Source organism: Mycteria americana, chromosome 1 (genome assembly GCF_035582795.1).
Source record: "Mycteria americana isolate JAX WOST 10 ecotype Jacksonville Zoo and Gardens chromosome 1, USCA_MyAme_1.0, whole genome shotgun sequence".
NCBI classification, from domain to species: Eukaryota; Metazoa; Chordata; class Aves; order Ciconiiformes; family Ciconiidae; genus Mycteria; species Mycteria americana.
Window position 1 is genome coordinate 91,393,302 of NC_134365.1, and position 24,901 is coordinate 91,418,202.

At 48.8% G+C, this 24,901-nt stretch overlaps 1 protein-coding gene across 1 annotated transcript in view; it reads left to right on the forward strand.

Moving 5' to 3' along the window:
- Positions 1-24,461: 24,461 nt before the first annotated feature.
- The window catches only part of FSTL1 (follistatin like 1), a 59,765-nt gene continuing 59,325 nt past the window's right edge, over positions 24,462-24,901 (forward strand). Inside the window, exons 1-2 of the mRNA XM_075512136.1 lie at positions 24,462-24,588; positions 24,702-24,761. Of these exons, the coding sequence (XP_075368251.1) occupies positions 24,586-24,588; positions 24,702-24,761 (63 nt within the window). The 5' untranslated portion in view covers positions 24,462-24,585. The remainder of the gene's footprint in view (positions 24,589-24,701; positions 24,762-24,901) is intronic.

Consider the following 24,901-nt stretch of genomic DNA (forward strand, 5'->3'; position numbering starts at 1 on the left):
AAACCTTAAGGAAAAATTGCTTTGGCTCTGTCAACATGGAAATTGCTGCTACTTTTGCTCAGCATCAGCTCTGGTGGCACCGGGCACTCCAGGTTTCTTGCCCCACGTCTGTCCAGTTCCACTGCACATTCTGGCTGTCTCAGTCCTCGATTCCCTGTTGAGACCCAAAGGGAGACCTGCGCAGGTACCCGTGGTGATACAGAGATGTAGGTAACAGTAGATGAGCCCCCTGCTATTGTGTCCCTGCTATGGAAAAAGCTACTCGGTGGAAGAACAGGAGGCCGCGAGCTGGTGGCAGAAGCATGGTAGCCCTTGTCTGCTGGACCAAGCCTCCGAGTGCTGGAAACTTTTCTCACTGCAGCCTTTGAATGCCACCTCCATCTAGCTGTACCAGCCTTTCTCCCTCCTGGGGCACAGTTCGGTCAGCAGGAGTGCTTTGGCCCATACAGGTTATGCTGTTTCCCCAAAGAGAGCACAGCTCTCTGGCCGAAAGGATTTTCTGGCCAGCATAATCACATTTACATGAAGGCTTTTGCCAGCTTTGCTATATTGGTCGGGGGTAGAGAGCGGGCTGAGGGTAAATGACACTCTTAGAGATAGAGCTTTGCCAGAAAAACTTTTAGTGTGGCTTAGTCTTAACAGCTGCTGTTCTGGTGCTATATCTCTGGTTATTTTTAGTTTGCCTTTGCAATAGACAGACCCGTACCTTTCTCATGAATAATGTGAAATTTGCCAAGTTTAGAGTGCACATTTTAATTAACTCAGTGTTTGCTCGAAAGAAAATGATATTGCTGCACTTTCATTTGATAATTCAAGTAATACTCGCTGGGTGTTCACTCCTGACCTGCAAGCCTTCATATTTAAAACAAGCTGGGGGGTGGTGGGGGAAGAAAGGCATTTTTTGGCAAGGAAACTGCTGCCCTCAGGCTATTAATGCATCTTAATCCTGAACAGAAAATGAAATCACTTTGGGCAGGTGCCAAGCAATACAATGACTTTCCTCTGATTTCAGGGAGTTCTTCTTGAACAGCCTTTCCTGCCTGAAGTAAGAGCCATACTCCTAGGGCTTCATTCTGCTCTCACTTTACACCCATTTTATACCCTTACCAAGGCAGTGACCCAGCAGAGTTTCCCCAGATTAACAAAAGAAAAGCAGACCTCATCGGTGCTGCTATTTATTATTTGTATTGTGGCTCAGGGCCCTTATTTACTGTTGCTGACACTGGACTTCATGCCTGCGGAGCCAGAGGGCACATTTTTTCTTCTGATTGTGCTTTTGAGCATAATTACCTCTAAACTGCATCATTTGCTGGTCTCCTGATAGTGTTACTCAGAAAGAAGGATGTCTGAGCCTCTCCTTGCAAGGCAGAAGACCTGTGATAGTCATCGGGCTGCTCAAAGAAGACAAATAGCATCCCCTTATCACTGATTTGTCCCAGGGTGTGGTCCATGGTCCTGTTTAGCTATCCTGATGCTGCAGTGCTGACAAAAGGGGCTGTCCCACTTGTCTTCTCCTGCTCCCCTGCGGGCTTCTTATCCCCCCACATGGACCTGGCACAAGAGGCTGCGGGGTGAATCAGGTCAACTCACTTATTTGGTTGGAAATTAACCCAGGAAAATGTCCGCAGGGTGAGTGTGCTGGTCTGAGTGGCTGCCCAGCCGTGCAATGATGGGGAGAGGTGCAGGAGCAGGATGGCTTCAGTTGCTGGCAACCCACACTTAAACATTCTCCAAGTAGTAGCTGGTAAGATATTGGCTCCCTCCTTGATGTGGGCAGAAATGCAGGCATCGCACAAGACAGGAGGAGGAAGGAGGTGAGGGGAAGGAGCAGAGGGGAGCAGAGCAGGGGCATGGGGGATTTCTGGAAAGACAGCAAAAGAGGAGACTGGTGAGGAGACAGGGCACATGGGTGGGAAACAAAGCGAGCTCCAAGGGAGGGGACTGGAAGGAAGCAAAGCACAAATGGGGGCAGGTCTGCTGGGGAAAAAGTGCAAAAGAAGGTGTCCAGAGCATAACAAAGTGTGAACAGAGGGGTGTGGTGGGGAACGGATGCTACTGCCCCCAGACCTGATCCTGACCTTGACTTGCTGACTCCCCTCCCCAGCTGCCCCCGCTGCTCCCTGCCATGGAGTGAACAAGGCTGGAGTGGAGGAGAGCTTGGATGGGAGCTCCTAAAGAGGGGAGAGCACAAATGGGGGGTGTCTGCAAGGGCAGAGGGTGAGAACAGGGTCCTGGGGGGAGCAGAGTGTGACCAGGGGTCTGGAGGGGAACAACGCACGTACGGAAGCTCTCCAAAGGAAAACGTTTCTGCACAAACACAAATTCTCCAGGAAAAAAAAAATGGGCAGGATGAGCCCAGTGACGAGTGGATAGCTGAGGCTATAAGGAAAACTCTGCTTTGACAGGCAGGAATGGTGTGCTGAAGGAGAAGGTCTCAACAGGGTCAAACCAGAAAGCGGCACAAAGAAGATTAGTGATGAAGAGCCATTTAACAGTTGAACAGAGAGGGCTCAGAGAGCACAGGCATCTAGAAGAGGAACATGGGGTGGTGGTACCTTATAAAACAGAGAGCCAAGGACAGCAGAGTGCCATAGGCGTTGCTGAGAGAGGAGGGAGGAAGCGGAGGGCCTGAGCTACATCCAGCAATTAAAGCGAAGCATGCAGCAGAGGTACGTCAGCAGGACGTCAGTGCGGTGCATTGCACTGCGCAAAGCAACAAGCAGACCTGGCTCTCAGGAGTCCAGGTGAGAGCTTGTCATTAGAGCAGATGGAAAGGTACCTGGCCCTACCCACACGTGTGACTGCAGAGCACCTCTGAGGACAGCAATTCAGCAGCAGTGACATTGCACTCTTCCTGACATGGCACAGAGCAGGAGAAAAGCTGTGAGGCATCTCTAATTCTGCTAACAGTGCCTAGGAGACAGGCTGGTGATATTGGATCTTCTCATGGGGGCACAGGCCAGCTGCCACCCTGGGATGGTAAAGGAGAAGCACAGCCCAAGCCACCCCGTGAACACGACTGCGAGACTGGCAGGATGCAGAGACCTGCATTTGGCACAGCAGGGAAATGCAGTTTCATGCACGTATACATCAACGTGTCAAGTATCTCCAGTTCTGTGCTACAGAAATGCCAGCAAAACCGGTCCTGGGACCAAAAGCCTTCAGTCCCTGAAACCTGATAAAAATTCTTAAAGCCTGCTTCACAGTAGAGAAAACCAAATGCTTTCCTGGATTTTGAAGGCATGGGACGGAGTGGCAAACACACACCTCATGAACAGTTTGTCAGGGCCCTGAGTGCACTCTCCCCCTTCTAGCATTTTGGCTGGCAGCTCCAGACCAGCTGGCTGGTCAGAGCTGGTGAGGAAAAAAGAGCCGGAAGAAGCTTTTGTGGAGGATCCCCTGCATGGCTCTGCTAAGGTGCTTTTGTGGGGAGTCCCCCCTCCTTAGCCTGGGAACTGCTTTTAAGTCATGGCTCTGTCACGCTTGGCCCCCGCCTGAGCTGCGCCGCGGCCGTGTTCACACCAGGCTGGTACCCTGCTGATGGGAGCCCTGACCCTGCCTCGGGGTCTCGTTGCCCTGGCTGAACCTTGGGCTTGCCTCATCGCTTTGGGTGTTGCTGCTCCCTGCTATGGTTTCATCGCGGCTGCGAGGCTGGGGCAGGGGCGCTTGTCCAGCAATGGAGCTGTGCTGTGGCGGGGGATGACGGATGATTTGTCCTCTGCTGCAGGGGAATTGAATCGGCAGGAATCGTTGAGAATGACATCCCAGGCTCCCTTGGGATTCCCTTGCCAGCACAACCCCTCCCTGCAAAAGAGCGGCGGCTGCCTAAAATTATGAACCCAGCGGCACACGCACCGTCGCATCCACCACTGGCAAGACTCAGAAAGGACTGGGGAGCAGAGCCTGTGCTGCAGCTAAAGGCAATTGAGCAAGTGGAGGAAGCACTGGAATGATTTTGCATAATAATCACAGAGAAAGAGAGAAGCATCATTATAATCTATAGCTGCATAGACTATTAAGACACAAAGAAAGCAATAAGAGAAAGCATTGCTCTTTACACACCCAAGATGAGATCACCTATCTGCTCTCTACAGCAAATATACTCCATGTACTAAATGCTCCATCTGGGCAATAGCAGTTCAGGCTGGGCCAAGAAAGCAGGATGTTAATGACTTTAAGAAGACAGCATTTCAAGTGGCTGCCTCTTAAAATACTGCCTATCCTGGAGATATGCCCCAAAAGATTCATGAAATAACACAAAGCCGGTGAAGAGTGGGACTCACTCTTGATGACATTCTTATGGATGACAGACCCAGAGAAAAAAACATGACAAAAAACCTAATAGCATTACCTACAAGCAGCAGAAAGTGCAGCCTAAAATTGAGTTACAGTGACATGCAAATCCACGCAGAGGAACTGAATTATTTTGTCCACGCAGCAGAAAGAGGAGGCATCAGATTTGATTCAAAATAAAGAAAGCAGCTAATGAACAGCAACTTCCCTCTAGAAGTCAGCAACCACACAAGGAATATTGACATACCTATCAAGATTTATACCATGAGCAGCATAAATGCACAGCTTATGAACTGGAGAAGGGTATAAATGAGGAAGACTAAGAAGAGGTAGTGGCAAGGAAACCTTGAATAAGACATCCAAAGCAGTTGCTCTGAAATCAGGCTAAATCAGCAAAAGCAAGGAAAATACCACGTCAGACAGTTAAAGTAGTAGGAAGGAGCCTGGTAGCGTATGGATGAACTGAAGCCAATGCTGCAAAACAATGTTCCTAGAAAAGCACTTGTTTGCTATTGTCTGGATGTCAGAGTTTTCTCTGGCACATACTGGACCACAGGCTAACATTGCAAGAGATTCATAGTCCCTTAGGAGATGTTCTTCACAAGCCTCACACTCCTGTACCACCGAGTCATTAGCACGTAATTCTAAAACTAGAAAGATTCAAATTGAAAGGGAAAATATAATCAGGGGAAGACAAGTTCTTCTAGTATATCTTCTTTCTTGACATTTCTTACAGAATAGGAAAAAAAGAGGAGGAAGAGTTTGAGGAAGGAATCCATAGTGATAGTCCAACGCTTAACAGTGTCTACAAATAAGTTATCAGAAATAGCAAGAGAAGCAGTGTGGGATGTGCTGGATTTTAAAAAGAAGCAAAGAGAGCAGAGTGACCCGCACAAGAATAACAAGCTCCCTTGGCTATCGCAGACTTTTGGAATGAGAAAAACATTGTCTGCAGAGAAAAGGCTAAGGCTGAAAGGTAAGGAGAAACAGTGATTCCTAGCAAAATGCATACAGAGTGCCTGAAAAAAGATGGGTAAAGGGTATTTTGCTTTGTAAAAAGAAAGTAAAAGAAAACCTAATTTTTTGACATGGTGTGAAAGCACGAGTAGAAAGAAATATCGGACATTGTTGCTCAAACGGAAACAGTACTGCAAGAGATGAATCATGGTTTGTGTTATTGGCAGCAAATGACAATTGATGCACTGAGTAGAAGAGATACCACAGCCTACTTATTGCGAATTATTGTTAGAAGGCAGGTTTTGTTTAGCTATGCCATTAGCTAACAAATTTTCCGTCAGTGTGTCGAATCCCATGAAGGCAATATTCACTCAGTATACAATGATGCCTGCAGTTCTTCAGATAAAGACAGTGGGGTGAGATGGTTCATGAGAAGTCCCTGGGACGTCAAGTGCTGTCTGTGTGATTAATATGTCGTGTGTGAGGGCCGTGAGGAGCTGGGAGCCAGCTATCAACGGAGACATGCACAGAGCTGTTGTACCATTAATACTTGTTATCACCTACAATTTCTGAGCTGGCCTTAGAAACGTTGTCACCAGCAGGGAGGCCATTTACACCACAAGGGATGTGCTTACTAAATGACATAGTAGAGGTCAAATGCAATTGCAAGCTCTTCCTCTTCTGTCCACTACCTCCTCCAGGTGCCTCTTATTTGAATCAAATGGCAGCATATATCATGCTCTGAGCTTTTTTCCATTTGTAGATGGGATGTAAAGATGGGGAGATGAATTTTAAGAGAGACTCAGCAAGCAATTCTGGGATCCCGTTTCCTCTTGTTTGTGTACACGTGTGTGTGTGGAGATGAACTGGGCCGTGGGATGGGAGGGAGGCTTGAAATGTTGACTTAATTCAATGCTGATCACTGTTTGCTGAGGGCAATTGCAGCTAAGAGTGTAAGACTTTGAGTGTTTGATACAGTATCAAAAGTGTCAGAGACTGCCTCCTGCAATTTAGGGACATGGTTTAGTGGGACTTGGCAGTGTTAGGTTTACAGTTGGACTCGATGATCTTAAAGGTCTTTTCCAACCTAAATGATTCTATGATTCTATGAATTTTGACATTTATTAATTCAAAGAAGAAACCTGTGGTTTCAGACCAAAAAATGGAAAACGTGACCCAACTAGAACCAAAGACTAAAAGACAAAATAAAAACTTTGCCAACTCCTCCCTTTCTCTGAAAGCCCAACATGAAGCCCCCAAATTTCCCACACCTCCACGAGGGGACAAACAAGCACTGAAGCAAGAATGGCTCTTAATCTGCAACAGGTGTCAGAAGAAAGAGGTAAGGGTTTTATCTTCTCTTTGAACACCAAACGGTATTTTGCTGTGATCTAATTTTTGGCCCATCTCAACAGAAATGCAACAATTTTGCAAGGGGATGGAGATGGCCAGCAGGACTGTGCAATCTTGGTCTCCAACCTGAGCATGCAGGGAGGAGAAAAGAGAACTTATTTTAAAGGTGGGGTAACCAACATCACATCCAATATGGATTTGCAAAAGACAAGTCCATCCTGGCCCATCCCGAAGTGCCAGGCTCACCAAAAATATCAGCGCCTCATGGGACTTTTGTTGTTTTCAAAGGTCTGTAATTTGAGCATTTCAGGACATTGAGGAATGTAAGCTGTTTAGTGAGATTAAGGAATTCTTTTGTGACACTTGTTTTGTTTTCAGTCCTGCTGCACTGTCTTTGAAGGGTTTAGCCAACAGGTGTCTACAGGCTGAGCTCCCAGAGTGGGGTTACTTAACTGGGAGGGCTCAGATGTCTCAGGTACTAGTTTTAGGGGACCAAGTTGGTGGGCAAGAGGGTCCACATCCCCAGAATGGGTGTCACACAAGGGGGATGAGTCTGGGAATATGCACTTGCCACCCCAGGTTATATAAACTGTGAGGTAACTCTGTTCAGCTCCCTCCAGCAAGAATAGTTGTGAGCCGCAGTGACCAGATCTGCTCACAGCAGACAGGTGACCATGCAGTGCAGCACTAGTCCAGGACGTAGCACAAACTAGCAGCAGAAGGATGCTCTATATTTACTTTCTGCAAATCAAGGTTTTTTAATCAAGTACAAGTTAAATGCTTAGGACAGCAGGAGCTGAGTGAAGTTTTGTGGCTTTGAGTTATGGGTTACCCACCTGTAGCCATGTGCCAGTCTCCCACCCCGGCCAAACCTCAGCTATAAAACTCTGGCTGTTTAAGCAAATCTCAGTCCTGTTGTTTGTGAGGTCCTACAGTTGCACGTATTCAGAGTCAGAGAACAACGTGGGTGGGAGGAGACCTCTGGACATCTCTAATCCAACCCCCAACTCCCAGCAGGACTAATTCTAAGGTTAGATAAAGTTGCTCAGGGCCAGATGAGTCCTAAAGTCTCCAAGGGAGGAGATTCCCCAGTCTCTCTAGGCACCTATTCCAGTGCTGTACCACTCTGCCCTGCCAAAAAAATCCATTGGGATTTTTTGTTGTTGTTGTTAAATCTAGTTGGAATTTCCATTGCTGCAACCTACATCCATTGCCTCTCAGCCTTTCAACCTGCACCTCTGAGAAGAGTCTGACTCTCTCATAACCCTCCCTTTAGTCAAAGACAGCAAGTAGGCCCCCCACAACCTTCTCTTCTCCAGGATTAACAAACCCAGGTCCCTCAGCTTCTCCTTATACATTATGTGCCCCAGATCCCTGATCTTCTTGGTGGACCCTGTTCAGTATATCAATATCACTCATGCCCTGGGAGGACCAGAACTGGAAACAGTGCACTAGATGCAGCCTCATGAGTATTGAATAAAGCGAAGTAATCCCTTCCCTTGCTCTCTTGCTTCTGCAGTCCAGTATGCATTTGGCCTACATGGCTGCTGAGGTGCACTTCTGAGTCTTGTTCAATTGGTATTCTTCTGGGAGCCCAAGGCCTTTTTCTGCAAAGGTGTTTTCTAGACAGTCAGCAAGCAGCCAGCCTGCACTGGGAATGGGGGCTTTGCAAGCAGTGCAAAACTTTGCATTTGTCATTGTTGAACGTCATGAGGTTTCTGCCAGCCCACTTCTCCAGCTTATTTAGGTCCTTCTGAATGGCAGCGCTGCCCTCCAGCATACCCATCACTTCTCCAAATTTGATATCATCTGTGAACTCTTTATGGTGTTCTCTGCCTCCTTCTCCTCCTGTAGATGAGGACATTAAATGGTATTGGTCCCAGTACTGACCCCCTGAGGAATGTTACTCATAACTGGCTTCCTATTAGACTTTGGAATGTTGACCTCTACACTTTGAGCTCACCTGTCCAGCCTGTTTTTCACTCACTTTGTAGTCCACTCATGCAGTCCATACCACCCCGTACTGGCTACAAGGATCCTACGGGCCAGTGTTCTAGTAATCCAACATTTCATTTTGGTGGGGGAGAAATACGCATGCACCTAGACATCAGCCATCAAAGAGTTTTCCTGTATCACATTTGGCCACATCTTCTCTGCTGGCAATAGATCAGCTGGACCAAAGCTCTCTGGAAAGTGGTAGAGCGGGACACAGGGCCAGAACTTGCACATGGCAGTAAAATTGTCAGGGAGTTATGGCAAGTGGCCAGAACTACAAGCTGTGCTATGCCAGTCACAGATGGGAAATGGAAATTTGTGACCTTTTGTACTTCAACCCAAAATCTAAACAGATTTTCATGAGACAACATTAAAAAAAAAGTTATCTTTCTCTCCCTGACTTATGTACCCTGCCAAATTTCATAGTCTTGCTGCAACACTGCAAGTATCGCAAGAAAAAGGAAAGTCACAAAAGGGTGGGGGAGGAGCTTTTTTATTTTATCTTAAGGAATTTGCCAGGCTGCCAAGATTTAGGAGTGTGAACTCCTCTGTAAAATCAAAGGAATCGAGATCCAGTTTTCAGCCAGGGTCCACTGGTTATTTCTACCAGTTGGCCACAGCAACCAGTTAGCTGTAGCCCAGAAAGACTGGTATTTGTGCTGATAAATCCAAACACAGTTTCCTGAGGGGTCTGATACGGTCAGTCAAGGATCTGGAATAAAAAAATGAAGGGGATGGCTCCTCTCTCTCATCTAAAGCTCTTGCTTCAGCTCCCTGAATTTCTACTCCTTTCTGGAACAGTTGGAAAAACAAGTCTGCACTGTTAAAACTATTCTTTTCCCAAGCCCCTTTTCAGAAAGCAAGGATGCTATTTCTGTAAGAACTTAAAAGGAAATACATGTCTGAGACGGAGAGCAAGAATGGAAAATTTCAGTACAAACAAACGGTGAATGTTTGGCAGCCGGGAGCTGACAGGGTTTTGTAATACTCTGTAAGAGAGGGGTTGTCTTGTTGGCTCTACCAACAGTCAGATTTCTAAGGAAAGAAAAAATGTGCCTGTTGGAATGTTTTTTCTTTTGCAGAAAATGCTCCAAAAGGCTGTTACGGTGGAGAAGTAGCAGTTATTTTTTCAGATGGACACCAGTAGGTTCCCAAAAAATGTCTGTCCCCTCCTTCTCTTCCTTTCCCTTGTCCCAGCCTTGGCCGAACTCTTTAGCCACAACTTTTTTCTTCCTCCTGCTGCACTCAGCCTTCCCAGCTCCAGCCCACTTCCTTCTGCCTTTATTTTACTGAGATCAGCCTTGCCAGAAGTGTGGAAAGGGAAACAAATGGCTTTAGCTTGTGTTTTCTGCACTCTACAGGGCTGTGAAATGATGGGAAGCTTTGGTGCAACCTTACCTGTCCATCAGGAAGGTTGGTTGATGTTAGGTACTGTCATTAGGAACACAAGACTGCAGCCACTGGGTTTCATAGCCTTTCCCATCTCCTATCAGGAAATGACCCAAGGATGTACATTTCTCCACAGATCATCTATTGCTTTTCCCAAGCATACAAAGCTGGTTGTCTTAAGAAGGCTTTGCTTTATGATGTTTCTATACACAAACACTGAAATGAAGCATTTCTACTGCAGAGCAGTACTTTCGTTTGAAAGGTAATCAACCGTGAGAAGGTAAAATGGACCTGTGTCTGAGGAGGAGCACAATGTCCATATCTCTGTGTCATCACATCAGTTGAAGGCCACTGAGATGGCCTGCACACTTCCCACACGCTGGGTGGGTGCATGGGTACCAGCTCTGTTCTTCATAGGTTTGGGTGAGGGCAGCAGTATGAGTTTCTTCACAGGGTGGATGAGTTTGCCCGTTTGATTCCCAGCTGCAGGCAGGGATCCTGTTGTTTCTGTGCTCTTCTGATGCCTTTGCCAGTTGCCCAAGCAGCTTGGAGAAGGAAAAGCATTTACCTGCAATGCAGAACAGAGTGGCGAGGACCAGATGGGAAGAAAAGGGGTTGTATTGGGACAAGCCTCCTGGGCCTGAAACAGGGAGAAGGCAGTGACTGTGGGTGGCAAAGGGTGACGAGGAATATGTAGGGCAGGAATGGTAGGATCTGGACTACTGGGGGAGATCAGACTGGGAGTGTGGAGACACAGCCAGAAGCAGCTGAGGTGGAGGGGCTGTGGAGAGCCTGAGGAAAGAGACTGGGAGGTGGGTGACTGGACAGGGAGCTGGAGGAGGGAGCCTGGGAGAACAGGAGATGGATGTTTGGGGGAATGCCAGGGAGAAGAGGAAGAAGTCTGAGCCTCAAAGCTGAAGGTAGGCAGGTGCTTTGGGGTCAAGTGGAGAAAGCAAGCAGGGAGCAATTCTGAGGAGTAGAGGCAGTGTCCAGAGAGAAAAGGGGACTGGAATGAGAAAACAGCCCTGGGTACAGGAAGGACCGGAGCAAGGTAGGAATGAAGGAATCGGACTGGGAAGCTAGGGCTGGGTCACACTGTCACCAGGAGTGGCTAGGCAGCAGCCACCCATCCGCTGCCCACCGGCCTCGGTGGGACGTGCTGTCAGCACACAGGCAGCATCCTCTCCTCCTGCTGGTCCATTTACAGAGGCTGTCACTCCCTGTTGGTAAAGGCTCCAGCCCCACTATTGTTCTTGGTGGGTATCCATCTGATACCACGGCGTGGGGGTTTGTTGTTGTTGCTGTTCGTTTGGGGTTTTTTTTACTTTATTGTTTTGGAAGATGGGGCAGATGAGAGTCTTGCCAAGTTGAAATGCTTTGAACCGTCAGGACATGGAAGGTTATTTCACGTTGTCCCTTGCATTACAGTGAAACCCCAAGTGACCCCCTCATATCAGTTGCTCTTCAGGACTCCATACAGGGCCTCTGCCAGCCTGTGTGCTGTCATCTCAGCTAGGACATCCCTGCTCCCCACTTCCCTTTCTCTTCCCTCTCCTTTTTTGTGAACTGATGTCTCTCTCCTCTGGTGAGTCTGACACACTCACCTTCTTCCCTGAAGAGGTACATCAGGAGACATCTGTGTATGCTTACTGTGTGGTCTAACCACGGGCTGCTCCCGAGCCAGGCCATACCTGCCGTGATTGCAGTGTGCCCTCTGCTGTCTTGCTATCCGTGTAGTCCGGCGTTTCTGAGATTTACAGAAGCTGAGCCTCTGCCCAGAAGCAAAAGCATCTGTGACCCCCTGCCCTTGTACCGCCTCAGCCATGTGTTGTCAGAGGCATCCTCCCGAAACGAGGGAGGCAGTTCCTAGCTCAGAGATGCGGTGGAAGGTGCTCTGCAAACAACTTTGCAAGGGCTGTACCTCCAGGCTACACCTTATGAAGCTCAGTCGGTATCAGCGTGGCTCTCCTGCATATGCACTTGCTAACCTGAAAGGATAGCAAGACCCCAACCCCGAACTGTTGTACGTGGACCAGTGATTAAAAGACACTGAAATGTAAAGAAACACATTTCTTTAAAAAGGAAAACATCCCATGCAAATGGGTCATGTAATCTAGCTCTGTTAACTACCCTCTTACTTCACTAGGTATCACCCTCCCACTGAAGGACAGATAATTTTTTTTTAATTCTTTCCTTTCTGTGGCTTTTACCACCTGTCCTGTCTTCGCACTCTCTGATGCATCCCTCCAGATCTGAATTCTCCTAGTTTATCTGCCTCAATTCTGTCGTGGTTTTTTTCAAACATCAGTATTTCCTTTAGGTTTTCCTCTTTTTTTCCCTAGTGCCTGTTCTTGCTTCTCAGGTTGCAAACACTTCAGGTTGCAAATGCTGATATCTCTCCTTGCGCATCCCATATCTCTCCTTAAACATGTGTGAACTGACAAATGATCTAGCACCCTCTTACCAGAGTGTCTCATCTGTTCAGAACAGATTTCACTCGGGCAGCATTTCTTGGCAGCCAAGGAAAAATCACCATTGCTTTGGGGAAAATGTCTGACCTTTGCTCTGACCAAACAATGTAACTAAGTTGTTTTTAATTTTGTTTACCTTACCATTGCATTATTATGTTTGCAAGAAAAGGAAGAGCAAGATATGACCTCCAAAGGGGAGAGTGATTCGGCTAGGTGAAGCAGTATACCGTTAGTCTTATCTAAATTTGTGAGGTTTTCCTACTGTTGCTGTATCTGTGCTAAAAAAAAAAAAAAAGAAAAGAGGCCTTTAACCAACCTTATGCCTGATCAGACCAGATGAACAGGAGCGGGAGGTGGCTCTGTGCAGTTGAATGCATATTTATCCACTATTAATGAAAGAAATGCAAGTGGAGGAATTTGTAGAAAAGAATTAATGTAGTTAGCCAGGTCCACGAAGTTTCTCAGGTCAACTGACAGCTCCATTTCAGATCACTGATCTCCTACATACGGAGAGTCCTACAGATGTTGAGGAACCCCCATGTCTGGAGGGGTTGAAGGTAAGTTTAGGGAGGACAGGAAAACACTAAAGGCTTCGCTGGGACAGTGGTGCGACACTGGACAGGTGCCCAGGGAGTTGGTGGAGAGATCTGCAGAGATTTTCAAGATTTGGCTAGACAGAGGCATGGTCAACCAAATGCGTGTTGGCGATAGCCCTGCTTCAGGTAGCAGGCTGAACTACTGAGGTCCCTTCCAAGCCAGCATTTCTGTGATTCTGCAGGACTACCCAAATCCCCATGGAGGCCCAGCCTGGCAGAGGTGCTCAGATCATGTCCCCTTCACTTTGATAGTCAGTTCATCTCTACAAACAGCTGCTAAGGAAGTAGTTGCTCTCCATCTTTTGCCATCTAACCAGGTGCTTGGAGCACTTACCCAGAGTCGGTGAGACATGCTGCTAGGCTTAGGGTGGTGAAAAGGGAGAGATGAGGAATTTTCCAACACTTTTGTTGAAATCATGTGCTTGTGAGTGAGAATAAGTCAAACTCATCCAGCCAGTTGAAATGAGGTCTGGTCCAGAAGGTAGGGGTCATGAGCTCTGATCCTAGAAACCAGACCTGGCTATGCGTTTTGCTTCCCACAGTAGCCTGATAAAATGCAAAATAGCATAGGGAATAGCATACCTCTGCCCAGACCTCCCTTGTCTTGAGGCAGCCCTTGTTCATGGAGCAACAGAGCCCCACTCCTTCCTGGGTAGGGTGCTGACAGAGGAGTCCTGGCAAATCTTCCTTCAGCAATATAAAATGTGGTTGTGAGTGTCTGTTTTACATCTCTGCTGTAGCTTTATTTCACTTCCTAGAGCTGAGTTGGCTGGAAGGGGCCCTAAGTATGTGCTGTAGGGAACCTAATATAATTTCTGGATGGTTCTCATCTAGTGGTTCCTTAACTTTCTTGCAAACATGAAATAAGGCATTGCAGACTTTCCTTCTCAAGGCAGATGAGATCATGATGTTTGGAAAAACTTCAGCAAAGAGTCCAAGGACCAGAATGCCAAAGTTATGTGAGGATGCGGAAAGGGCCTTCGTGGGTTCTTCAGATGGGCCCTCCCGGCTTGGTGACCTCCTCTGCAGAGGAGCTTGATGGAACGGGGAGTCAACAGAGCGGAGCCTGATGCCATTCCAGCAGCTGGTTTCTGTTTGCAGGAAGGGAGTTGCTTGGGTCTGTGCAATAAGTAGGTGGTCCAGCTCCAAGCTCCATACATGTAGTTCCCCCCAGAACAGGATGATGCTTTGAGGGGGGGAAAGAGGAATCCAAACAGAAAGCCTCACTTGAGTTTTCCTTCCCTTCCTCCAACCCCCTTTGGTAGTTTTCTACAGCAGGGGCAATTTGATCCCCAGACAGGGGGATCTCACAAAATATGAGTAGGTCTCAAGGGTGCAACACAAAGACCCTTTGTGCCATACGCTGCGGAGTTAATCATCAGTCACAGTTGTCTACCACCAGTCTCTATAGCCAATTCCACACAGTGTGATTATACCTCATCAAAGTTAATTTACCAAGCTGTTTAAATGGCTGTACAGTAGAGTGAGCCTCCTCCCACCACTAGCATCTTTTTCAGCTGCTCCCCTGCTGAGGATGCTTCAGGCTGGGTGGTCCCAGCAACACCCCGCAGCATTTTTCAGTCTTGTCAGCAGCCTGGAATAGGGTCCTTTCTTCTGAGCTCTATGCTTCGTTTCCCAGCCCAAGTTACAGGAGTCCTGTGGAAAATGATTTGGAGGACAAGAGGCAGCTCTGATAATGGGAAATGTCTGTGAGGGATCGGAACATTGGCTTGTAATCCCCGGACAAAACTGCCTCATTCCGAAAAAGGAGGAGGGGAGGGAAGCATGCAGAACAAAGATCTTATTTCACTTCATGAAATGAACACGTGATGTTTTCTCTGGAATGCCTCGCTGACAAACGGGCCCTAATTTTCCAGGGACCATGGCTTTTATTTAGGCTCAGACAAGGCCATAAATGGCTGAAAAGTATGTAAATTCTCAGCTTATGTTAATTTGTCATTTCTAGGCTTGACACTAACTCAGAGCCAGGCCATTGCCGGGTTTGCATTTCCTGGGGAGTGGGACGGTGGGAGAGGCCTCTGACAACCCCGCCCCAGAGCTTCTGGCCAGATCTCGTGTACATCATGTAGAGCTTTGCATGGGGACAGAGTTGCAAAGCGTGGCTCCATCCAGACCTGCTGTGTAACCTGCCTGTCAAGCATCTCCCACCAAACTGGGACTCCGAACCAGGACAGGTACCAACAGGAGCCACAACTGCCAAGTCAAGTGTTTTGTCTGGAGCAGATGACCTTATACCTGGCTAAATTGAGATAGATGCAGGCTTGTGAAAGATATTGGATGTCTGGGTTCAGTGGAGAGATATTATTCAGCATTTTGGGCTCCAACGGAGCTATTGCTAAATGGCTGCACCTCTTGCTATGGGAGCTCATGGACATAGACATTTAAACGGAACCAAAGGTTCAGATACAGTAAACAGACTCAATTTCTAAAGGTAGGACTGCTCTAGTGTTAAAGTCAATGAATTTGTGAGCACTGGTTGTCCAGCTGGGATTTGAGGAGATGCCACACTTCCACCGTGAATCTGTCCCCTCCCTCAGCCTCCCAGCGCCAGGCCCCTCCAAATCTGTGCTACTCAGCTGGAATATGCCTGTGCCCCTTTCCAAGCCCTCTGATGGTGCTTTCATCCTTTCCCTTTGCTCATGGCTTGCTTTGCTCATCTCTTCCAGTCTGTTGTGCTGCCAGAAATGTGTCTCTCACCTCCCTTGCCTTGCCATCTAAGGTAGTTCAGTGGTCTCTGCAGCACTGCACTGGTCCGGAGTAGTGAGTACAACATCCGAGCTCCCCCGCCCTGCTCTTCCAGTTTCCATTCTCCTGGGACAACTTGTCCAGTTTGCAATCACAGCTTCTTATCCACTTTGCCTCCTGTCACTAACATATCCAGTCCAAAAGCTTTCTCTCACACAGGTTGAAAGCAGTGACCTTTTCCTTTGGATTGGCTTTGTTTACAGCTATTTATCCTCTTCTCACACGTAAAAGGTCTGGCGCAAATCCTGACCCACTGGGGCAGCTTGGCTGCAGCAATTAAAGGCCAATGTGTTCAAATATGGATGTCTAAGATCAGACACTTTCTCCATACTTAGAACCTAATGCAACAGCCTGATTTGCAGGTGCTCAGCAGCTGCACTTGCCAGTCTCTGTGGTGGAGCTGAGGGTGCTTAGCATCTCCTAGGGTATGATAGCTCTGGCTGAAGACAAGCATTGCACCTCTGTATGGGGGAAAACTAAAAGCCCTTGGTTTCCACCACCTAGCCCGGGCCTGGGAGGGGAACCTATGATTTCATAGCATTGCTAAGCAATGACAAGAGCTAGTCTCTAGGGTGAGCTGTGTTTACTAACACATTGCACATTTTCTTAACAGCACAGTTTCTCATTTTATAAGAGTCCCTGAGCTAATGTTTGTGTCCTAGATCAGGTGCCCAAACTTACATTGCCAACTCCCAAGCTTTCTCATAGACCACCAGAACAGCCATCCTGAATTTCTGTACTGAACATTGCAACAGTCAGTTAAATAAGGCTGTGTGGATGTCTCCTCCTGGTCTCACAGACCCCTGGTGACTCACAGAGCTGCTGTTCCACACCCAGCCCCCACTGACCCATGCACGACTCACACAACTAAAAGAAATTTTGGGCAGCAAAATTCCTGAACGCCTTCTAGCAAGCATCCCAGGCTCTTCCAAGGGCTGGGACAAATAGCTAAGTGTGTCTGAGCATGTTCTCTGTTAGTGGGTTGCCCATCCTTGGAGGATGAGAAATAGCTAGCAAAATTATTCCGAGTATGGGTGGGAGAACCCAGGGACTTCTGTCCTCGGAACCATACACCTGACCTGCACAATCCATGAGAGGTTTCTGTATATATATAATATAAGGGTGGAGTAGGTAGCTGTGAGAAGTGAGTTTGAGATGCACTTTGACAGTCGTGTAACAGTGTTGAGAGCCAGGATCTGCTGCGGCAATTGTTTGAATGGATTGGTGGCATCTTGAAGCGCACTCAGTTTCCACCATCACACAGCTGTGGACAGATTATGCACATCGGGAGACATCCCCAGACAGAGCTGCTCTGCAGAGGGTCACCTCAGAGGGCTCTGAGCTCCCGTCTGTCATAGATGGATTGCATGGTGCTGAGGCACACAAAAGCCTCTACACGAAATCCCCCCCCATCTCACCAGGTTCATTAGCTCTGTGTCCATGCCCTCCCTTCCCAAAAAGGGGCTGGCTCCACGTACCCCAGCATCTCCTGTAATGCTCATATTAATCGAGGTGCAACCCAGCCCTGTTGCCTCAGCTGTGGGAGGTCTGACAGACCTTTATTGCCAGCATCCTTAGTTTGAAGAAGCTGAATTCCCCAACCAATCTGCCCCCACCAGCAGACACTTTCAGCATGCTCTGAAGCATCCTCCTCCAAGGGCTCTTCCACAGCACCTTCTCTGCCCAGTGCTGGAACAACTCTTCGGCTTTGGCTGCAAGCAGTGTTTGAGGGAGGTTCAAATGCTGCAGGGAGGGGAGAAGGGGACAGCTGAGAGAGTGTGGGAAGGGGGTTAATCAACGCATCCCCTTGAAATGCCCTCTGGCTCTTCTGGCACTTGGCTCTCTGGCTTGGTAGTCAAGAGCTGTGGGTCTCAGCCAAGCCGCAAGTGATGCCCATTGGTTGGTGAAGAGAGAGCGAGCCTGCTTCTTCACAGCAGAATGGCAGGCATTAGCACCCCTCTGGAGAATTTTGCTGGGTATTTCAGGCAAGCATTAAGCTTGCCCCTGCGTGACAGCAGCAACTGGGAGGTGAGACAAGTGAGTGGCGTGTGGAACACTTGTGTTTTGTTGCAAGTTGCAATATAATTGATAGATTATAATGTCCTGTGCCGAAGCTCAAGACATCCTGGGTTGATTTCCTGCTACATTCATGAGCACAAACCCCCTACTGTTTCAGCTAATGGAGAAAGTGCTCTTAATTGTGTGAATCGGGATTTGCCAGTGGCGGACAACCGCTCGCTCCGCAGCAATAGCGTGTTGGAGATGGCGTGCCTGGGCTCATTGTATGGAACATGGCAGAGCCAAGTACATCACTGTAGCTCAATGATGCAGAAAGACAAAGTAGCTGAAATTTCAGCCTGCCACAGGAAAGTCCTGGGTTTGACTCTACGCAACCTAAGGTCTAAGTGACCTTAGCAACTTCTCAGTGAACATATCTGCAAAATGAGGGAGATAGTGGGGAAGGAAGTGGAAAGAAGTGATGATTGTTTCCTCACTTATGGAAGAGAATAATGTCATATTTAACAGTATGCACTGTGAAGTGCATGCAACATTAGGAGGCGTGGAGGCAAGTCGGGAGATACACCTAGAAGTGTTTCTCCATGGCAGTATGTATCTGTGTGCTAGTTTGTGATGTAGTGTTAGAAAAACTAGAAAATCCACACTAGAAAATCCATCTTATGAACTGTACGGGCCCATTCAACTGCCTGTACAATGGACGACTCACCTTACCTTGATGCCGGTCCCAAGGCTTACTTTGCCAGACTCCTGCAGTTGCCCATTGCATTATCGGACCTCTCTGAGGGGCTTTCTGAGGTCAAACTCCAATGAGCTGTGGCAGTAGCACATAGGCGAGGACCCCACAAAATAAACATGGGTACAGGTGCCTTGCTAGTGACTGCCTTGTTTGGATGGAATAAGGTCATTGCTTGTCTAAGCTGTTAAGCCACATCTCCTCTGCACCAGTGTAGATGTGCCAGGCAGTCTCTATGAACCAATCTCTATGACCAACCAGCATCTACACAATGGAGGAGCTGGGATAGCCCGTATTCCACATGAGGGTGGAGGGTGGCCCTGTAGGTGCCAGTAGGGGCCATGGGACTGCCCGGGAACCCTGTTTTCTTCATGCCAGCTATTGCTCCAGATGTGTGAGCCATGTTCACTGTGGGTAGGGAATCACAGTAATTCTGACAGGACCGTATCCCCAGAGCACAGCTAATGGGTTTGTCAACTCTGAGCTGTTTGGCCATGGGCTAGGAGCATCCTAGGGAGCTCTTTCAGGGGATGGTACCAATCTGCTTCTGGATGGGTAGGACTTCTCTTGTAAGAGTGCTTTTAGTTTGAAGGCTGTAGCAAACTTATAGGATCAAACACGTTCATTCAATTCAGGTTGGAAGGGACCTCAGGAAGTCTGTAGTCCATCCTTCCGCTCCAAACAGGGTCTCTCCTCTGAGCTGAACAAGCCCAGTGCCCTCAGCCTGTTTACAAAGGGCATGTGCAATAGCAGAGTCAAAAGCAAGAGCATTTCACTTACCTGTGCTGCATCACAGCAGCTGCAGTGAGCTGGCATGAGGAACATGCTGAGACGGAAGTATGTTACGCTATTCAGGATAGAGAGGGACTGTTTCCACACTGAGGTTTTGAGACAGATTTTCCTTTCTTGCACCATGACTTGGATCTGAGTGTAGTTCAAGGCTACAAGACAATGGGAAGTTACCCTTGGCCAGGCTGTGGCAAATGCAAAGTGGATATGGTTATGCAGGCTGGACAACGGGTGCAGTTCTGTGCTTTGGATACTGCTGGTGGGCATGGTTTACCTGGGTGCTGGGACTGGATGAAGTCACTGAGGAAATGATGCCTTGGGAACTTGTCTTAGGTTAGAAAACCTAAAAATCTCACCTTGAATAAGGGATATCAAGGGTGAAGTTTAAGGGCCAGGATGTCAAAGGTATTTAGGCATTTTATGGCTCTAGCTAATGGAATATCCAAAAGCCCATCAAATGCATTAACCATTAGCGAATGCATTTTATACAAACCTCATAGCCTGCTAGTGCCAGACTTGTGTGCCCTTTGGTTAGCAATGTCCCCAGTAAAACCTGCAAAATAAAAACATCTGCTGGGGGGGAAAGGGGGAGGGTACAGCACTTTACTACATCAGGTCTGAAATAGAGCTTTAAGCAATCATGATTAGTACAAATGCTGCAGCTGGAGCAGGAGCAAGGAACGGAGAATCCACAGTGAGAAAGAAAATTACAAGAGCAACGAAATGAAGAAAAAAGCAAAGCTAGAAGAATATAAAAAAATAGCTGTATTTAACAAAGCGCAGGCTGGAAGGTGACCAAACTACAGGAAAGTGATACGGACGTGAGAAATAATTGTGCTGTAAAAAAAGGAGGTTTAAGTTATCTGCATGTCATATGTGTATCCTCACATCACGGTTAATCACAGTTACCTCTTACCTGAGTTTGAATTTTGGTTAGAGTAACTCCCTGAGTCCTCCCTGAGCCAGAGAAGCCTTAGACCTGCGTTAGTTCAGCTGGCTGGGTACGTAGGCTAGAGGCCCATCCTATTTCAACTTAAGAGTTTGGGTGGTGCGCTGCAGGTAGGAAGCTGGGATAATGAGAGTCATCCAGCATCTTCCAAAAATTCAGGGTAGGAAGCTGCCTCCTTACTTATGCACCATTCACTCCTACCAACCCTCTACTCCCCGCTCACAGGCAGAGAGCAAGGTCCTGGTAAAGCTCCTCAGGGGAGTCAGGACACGGCACACACTGGAGGTGGTGTGAAGTCAGCACCACCATGTCAGGGGGATGCCTGGAAAAGGTTGCTGCAGGCTTGAGTTCTCACCCAAGGTGGTGAGGTGTCTGCGTGATCCATGTGTGACAGCCCTGGGGTCTCTCACACCAACCTCGCGGTCATCCCAGCATTCATTCAGGTCTGACGCCCGCACCTATGCTTGTGTAACCCCGCTCCAGGCTTCCCCTCATGTCTCGCAGTCCTGGCCTGTTTCTGCTGGGAAATGCCAGATGCCCCTTGGCTCTTCCTCAGGCTCCAGTGCAGAGCTGCAGTCTTGCCCATGAGGAGGCACTGCTCACGTAGCTCAAGATGACGCGGATGCCTCCAGTCCCACACGAGCTGAGCCTCTTCAGCTACAACCTTACACACCTGCTATTCAAAAATAATACCCTGCTTCCTAATTCCACCAAATAATGCTGCTGCAAATTTCTTACTCTTCAGCGGGATAGGTTACTGCTCCATCATGAAGACCACTTGCCAAACAACTTGGTTTCTTGAATTGTCACCTAAAATGCAGTGCAGGCAGGGCGGTCACTGACTTCAGCATAACGCTGCAATCACAACCCCATCCCTTAGGGCTGATGTTTCGTACGGCAGGGGGGAAAGGAGGAGACATGAAGGATGTGGGTGGTGGATGGGAGTGAGGTAATGTGGAGAGGGTGATATCATGGTATAGCCACAAGGGCTGGGTGAGGGCTTAAGAAGTAATTTATTGGCACATGTTTAGCTTCGTTTCCCTAGGAAATGAGGCTTACACAATCACTTTGGGTGTATATGTGTGCACACACAGTAATAAGGGAGGGGCTGCAGCATTAAAGTAACTCTCATGAGACACCAGAGAGTCCAGGGGAGTGATGTTGACAGTGCCCCAGGAATGGAGAAAGCTTCAGTTGGAGCCTGCACTTTATTAAACACAGGAGAATGTATCCACCCATGAGATGTACATTTGCATGAGTCCAGGCTTCGTTTGCTCTGCTTCTCAGGCAACAGCTTGTTACTGAATTTCAGTTGTGTGGCCACTTGGGCATATGTGTGTGTATATCTCAAAACTTGTGATCCTGTATGTATAACAAAATGTTTGTTTTAGAAGTAGCAGTGACTGGAAAGTAAGCATCAGCAGAAATGAAAAATTGATGTATGTAATAGAATAACATCTTCCCTGTAGAGCAATGATTCCCAATTTCTTTGGCCCACCAGAGCATTGCAACCTTCAAAATTTCAGGCAAGCATTGTTCACCCTTATAATGAAGCTTTTAGCTGAAAGCGTTTTTATGATACTACTTTGGTTGTGTAGCCAGCAATGATGAATTACCATATCCATTATGGCCGCAGCTTGAAACCACAACTGTAAATGCATTTGCGTTCCCCTTATCCTAGTGCTTCTGATTCAAGCTCCTTGTTGTGGGTCCATCATGAAAGAGCAAAGATTCCTGGGAGATTTATTTCTTATGCACGCGGTTAGTACACACTGCTCCTTTGCAGTTTACAGTTTTAAATGGTGAAAGTTTGGAATAAAAATGAAGAGTTTGTCAGATATTGTGCATTTGGTTATAAAATGTGTGCCTTTGTACACAGCATTAAGGCTCTGGTGTCTGTGCTGAGATTGTTTTGTGCTGCCTCTGACGGAAGAGATAACACACCTCTTCCCTGCCTCGCTAAGTTTCCTGACACGACAGACCTCCAAGCTCCCACAAACAACTCCAGCTCTATCACCATCATCATCTTTCCAGCAAAGGGCTAAAGACTGTTCCCCCTCAGTCTACCAGAGATACTCAGGCCTCGTCTGCACACAAAAGTTTTATCTGATTTCAGGGGGTAGCTGTACAAATGCCTGTCTCCCCTTGTGGGCACCTGTCTTCCTGTAGTAACACTCTGATGCTAGCATTAGAGATGCTTTTTGGTTTTCACCTCTACCCATTTCCACGTGATAAACACTAACTTGAAGAAATACGTTTTCATGTACCTGAATGCCAATGCAGAACAGAGGATTAATCCTTTACCTTGTGTTTCATATTCAGTCCTTTGATTACACAGAAAAAAACCCATGCTCATGGCAACCTATATAATCCAGCACAGTGGCTAATCACACTTACATGAGGTGACTGCCCATGGAATCAGGGAGGGAGCGCGGGAGCTGGGAGACCCCTGCTAGTGCTCTGTTCCCAAGAGTGGTATGAGTCACTCTCACCCTCTAGAAATAGAAAGCCTCCTCGTGTAGCACCGCTTGCGCAGAGCCAGGCGTCAAGAGGCCAGAAATCGATGAATCTTTTAAAACGTATTTATTGTTTGCCGCTAGTTTTTTTCTTATCGTGGCACTCGCATCAGGGTGACTCAGGGTGAGCCTGATCTTATGATGCTTCTGCAAACTAGAAGCCAGCTGAGTTCAGCCATAACTCTGCCTGCACTGTGTCATGAGGCAAGGCAATCAATGACTACAAAACAAAGAGGTACATTGTGAAAGGTGAGTTTTAAAAAAAAGAAGACAATGAAAACCAGATTGCTTAGCATCAGCAGTGAAATAATTAGACATCTCTTCAGGACAGATTTATAGGCTAGTACCACTCACAGACGAAGCAGAACTTTGCTGGGGAGGATGCTTTATAAATGCAAAATTAGTAACTGTAGTCCTAAAACCAAAACAGAGTGAGGGAGCAGAGCTGGAGGAAGCACAGCTAAAGGGCACAGCTGCCATGAACAGTCCAGATGTGGGCTGATCCAGGAGAACTCTTTTCCAGAGTTTACTCCTTCCAGCGGGATGCTAGAATAGTCTTTGGTCTTGGTGAACGATGAGGGGACACACACCAGCATCTCCCACAGCGCCCGCTTGTGTTGAGGGCACAGAATAAAGCCGGGCAAGAAGACAGACGGCTTATGGGGATGCTTGGTTATGGAGCAAGACGGGATTTCAAAGCCATTTCATTTTTGGTTACAACCAACCTCAACACTCAAGGAAAAGCCCTTGACAACTGGTGTTATGGTGTTGCTTGCTGTAACAGTGATTTCTGTATGTGCCCAGGACAATCAGTCTCTTTGTGTTGTCAGATCCTGCCTTCTAGCTACCAGAGGCTTCTGAAATTCAGAGATGAAGAGATTAAACAAGAGGATCACAGCTATTTATACACAAATGAGCACCACCAGGCATTTCAGGTAGCATTTCGGCCCCCTGTGCCTGGCACAACACCCCGGATGCCTGTTCCACTCAGCCAACGCCATTTGGATCCTAACACATACGGGCTTAAACCCTTATTTTTAAACTTCGCTGCATCCCGACATGAAAGGCACCTGTAGCCGTGGCCAGGGTTTCAGCATGGCCTCAGGGCTGGAGCATGGTGGCAGCGGGTTTCTGCAGTGCCCCGCCTGCGGAGAAGCCACTTCGTGCCTCAGTTTCCCCTTTCTGCGACAATGTGGGGGGCGGCTGTGCCCCCCTCGGAGGGGTGCTCTCGGCCAGGCTGGCGGGCAGCTGCGCCCCGGCAGGGCTGCCCCCCGCTTTTCCTGGCTCCCGACCAGTGCAGGGCTGGGGGGGCCTCCCCGGACCCATCTTCTGCCCGGCCGAGGGTGTGAGGCCCGGTGGTGCGCGGCGGCAACCCCGCCTCGGGCACTCGCTGGGCCAGGGGGCCCGAGCCCCCCGGGCACGGGCCGAGCCAGTCCCCTGGACTCCCCTCAGCCTTCCGCAGCCTTCAAAGGCCGCCGAGGTCCCCCGTGGGGCGCCGAGGGGCCCGGGGTCGGGAGGGCCGGGGGCACCGCCGACGGGCGGCGGGGTCCGGGGGGGGGGGCCGCCCCCTCACGGCGGGCCGGGGAGGAGCCGGCCCCGGGGCGGGGGTAGGCGGCGGGGGTCGGGCCGGGGGTGGAGCCGCGGGCTGGCGGGTCGGGGTGAGGGGGAGCCCTCCCCTTCCCTTCCCGAGCGAGCCGGAGCCGGGGAAGGCGCCTCCGCAACTCCTCCTGCCCCGCCGGTGCCGCCAGCCGCCCGCAGCATGGTGAGCGGGGCCGCCAGGCGGGAAGTTTGGCGGCGGTGGCGGCAGCCCCGGCCCCGCTCGACCCGGCCCGGCCCGGCCCGCGCTCACCGCCCCCCCCGCTCCCTCTCTTGCAGATCTGGAAAACTCTCCCGCTGCTCTGCGCCCTGCTGGCCGTCGCCCGCCTGCGAGCCGAGGTAGGCGCGGGGCCCCGGCGGCGGGGCGGGGGGCCGGGCCGGGGTGGGGGGGACTGGGGGTCCCTTTCTGGCGCTTTCCACCGCGTCCCCCTCCTCGGCGCCGCCGGGCCGTGGGTGGCACCCGGACCGGGGAGGGGGAG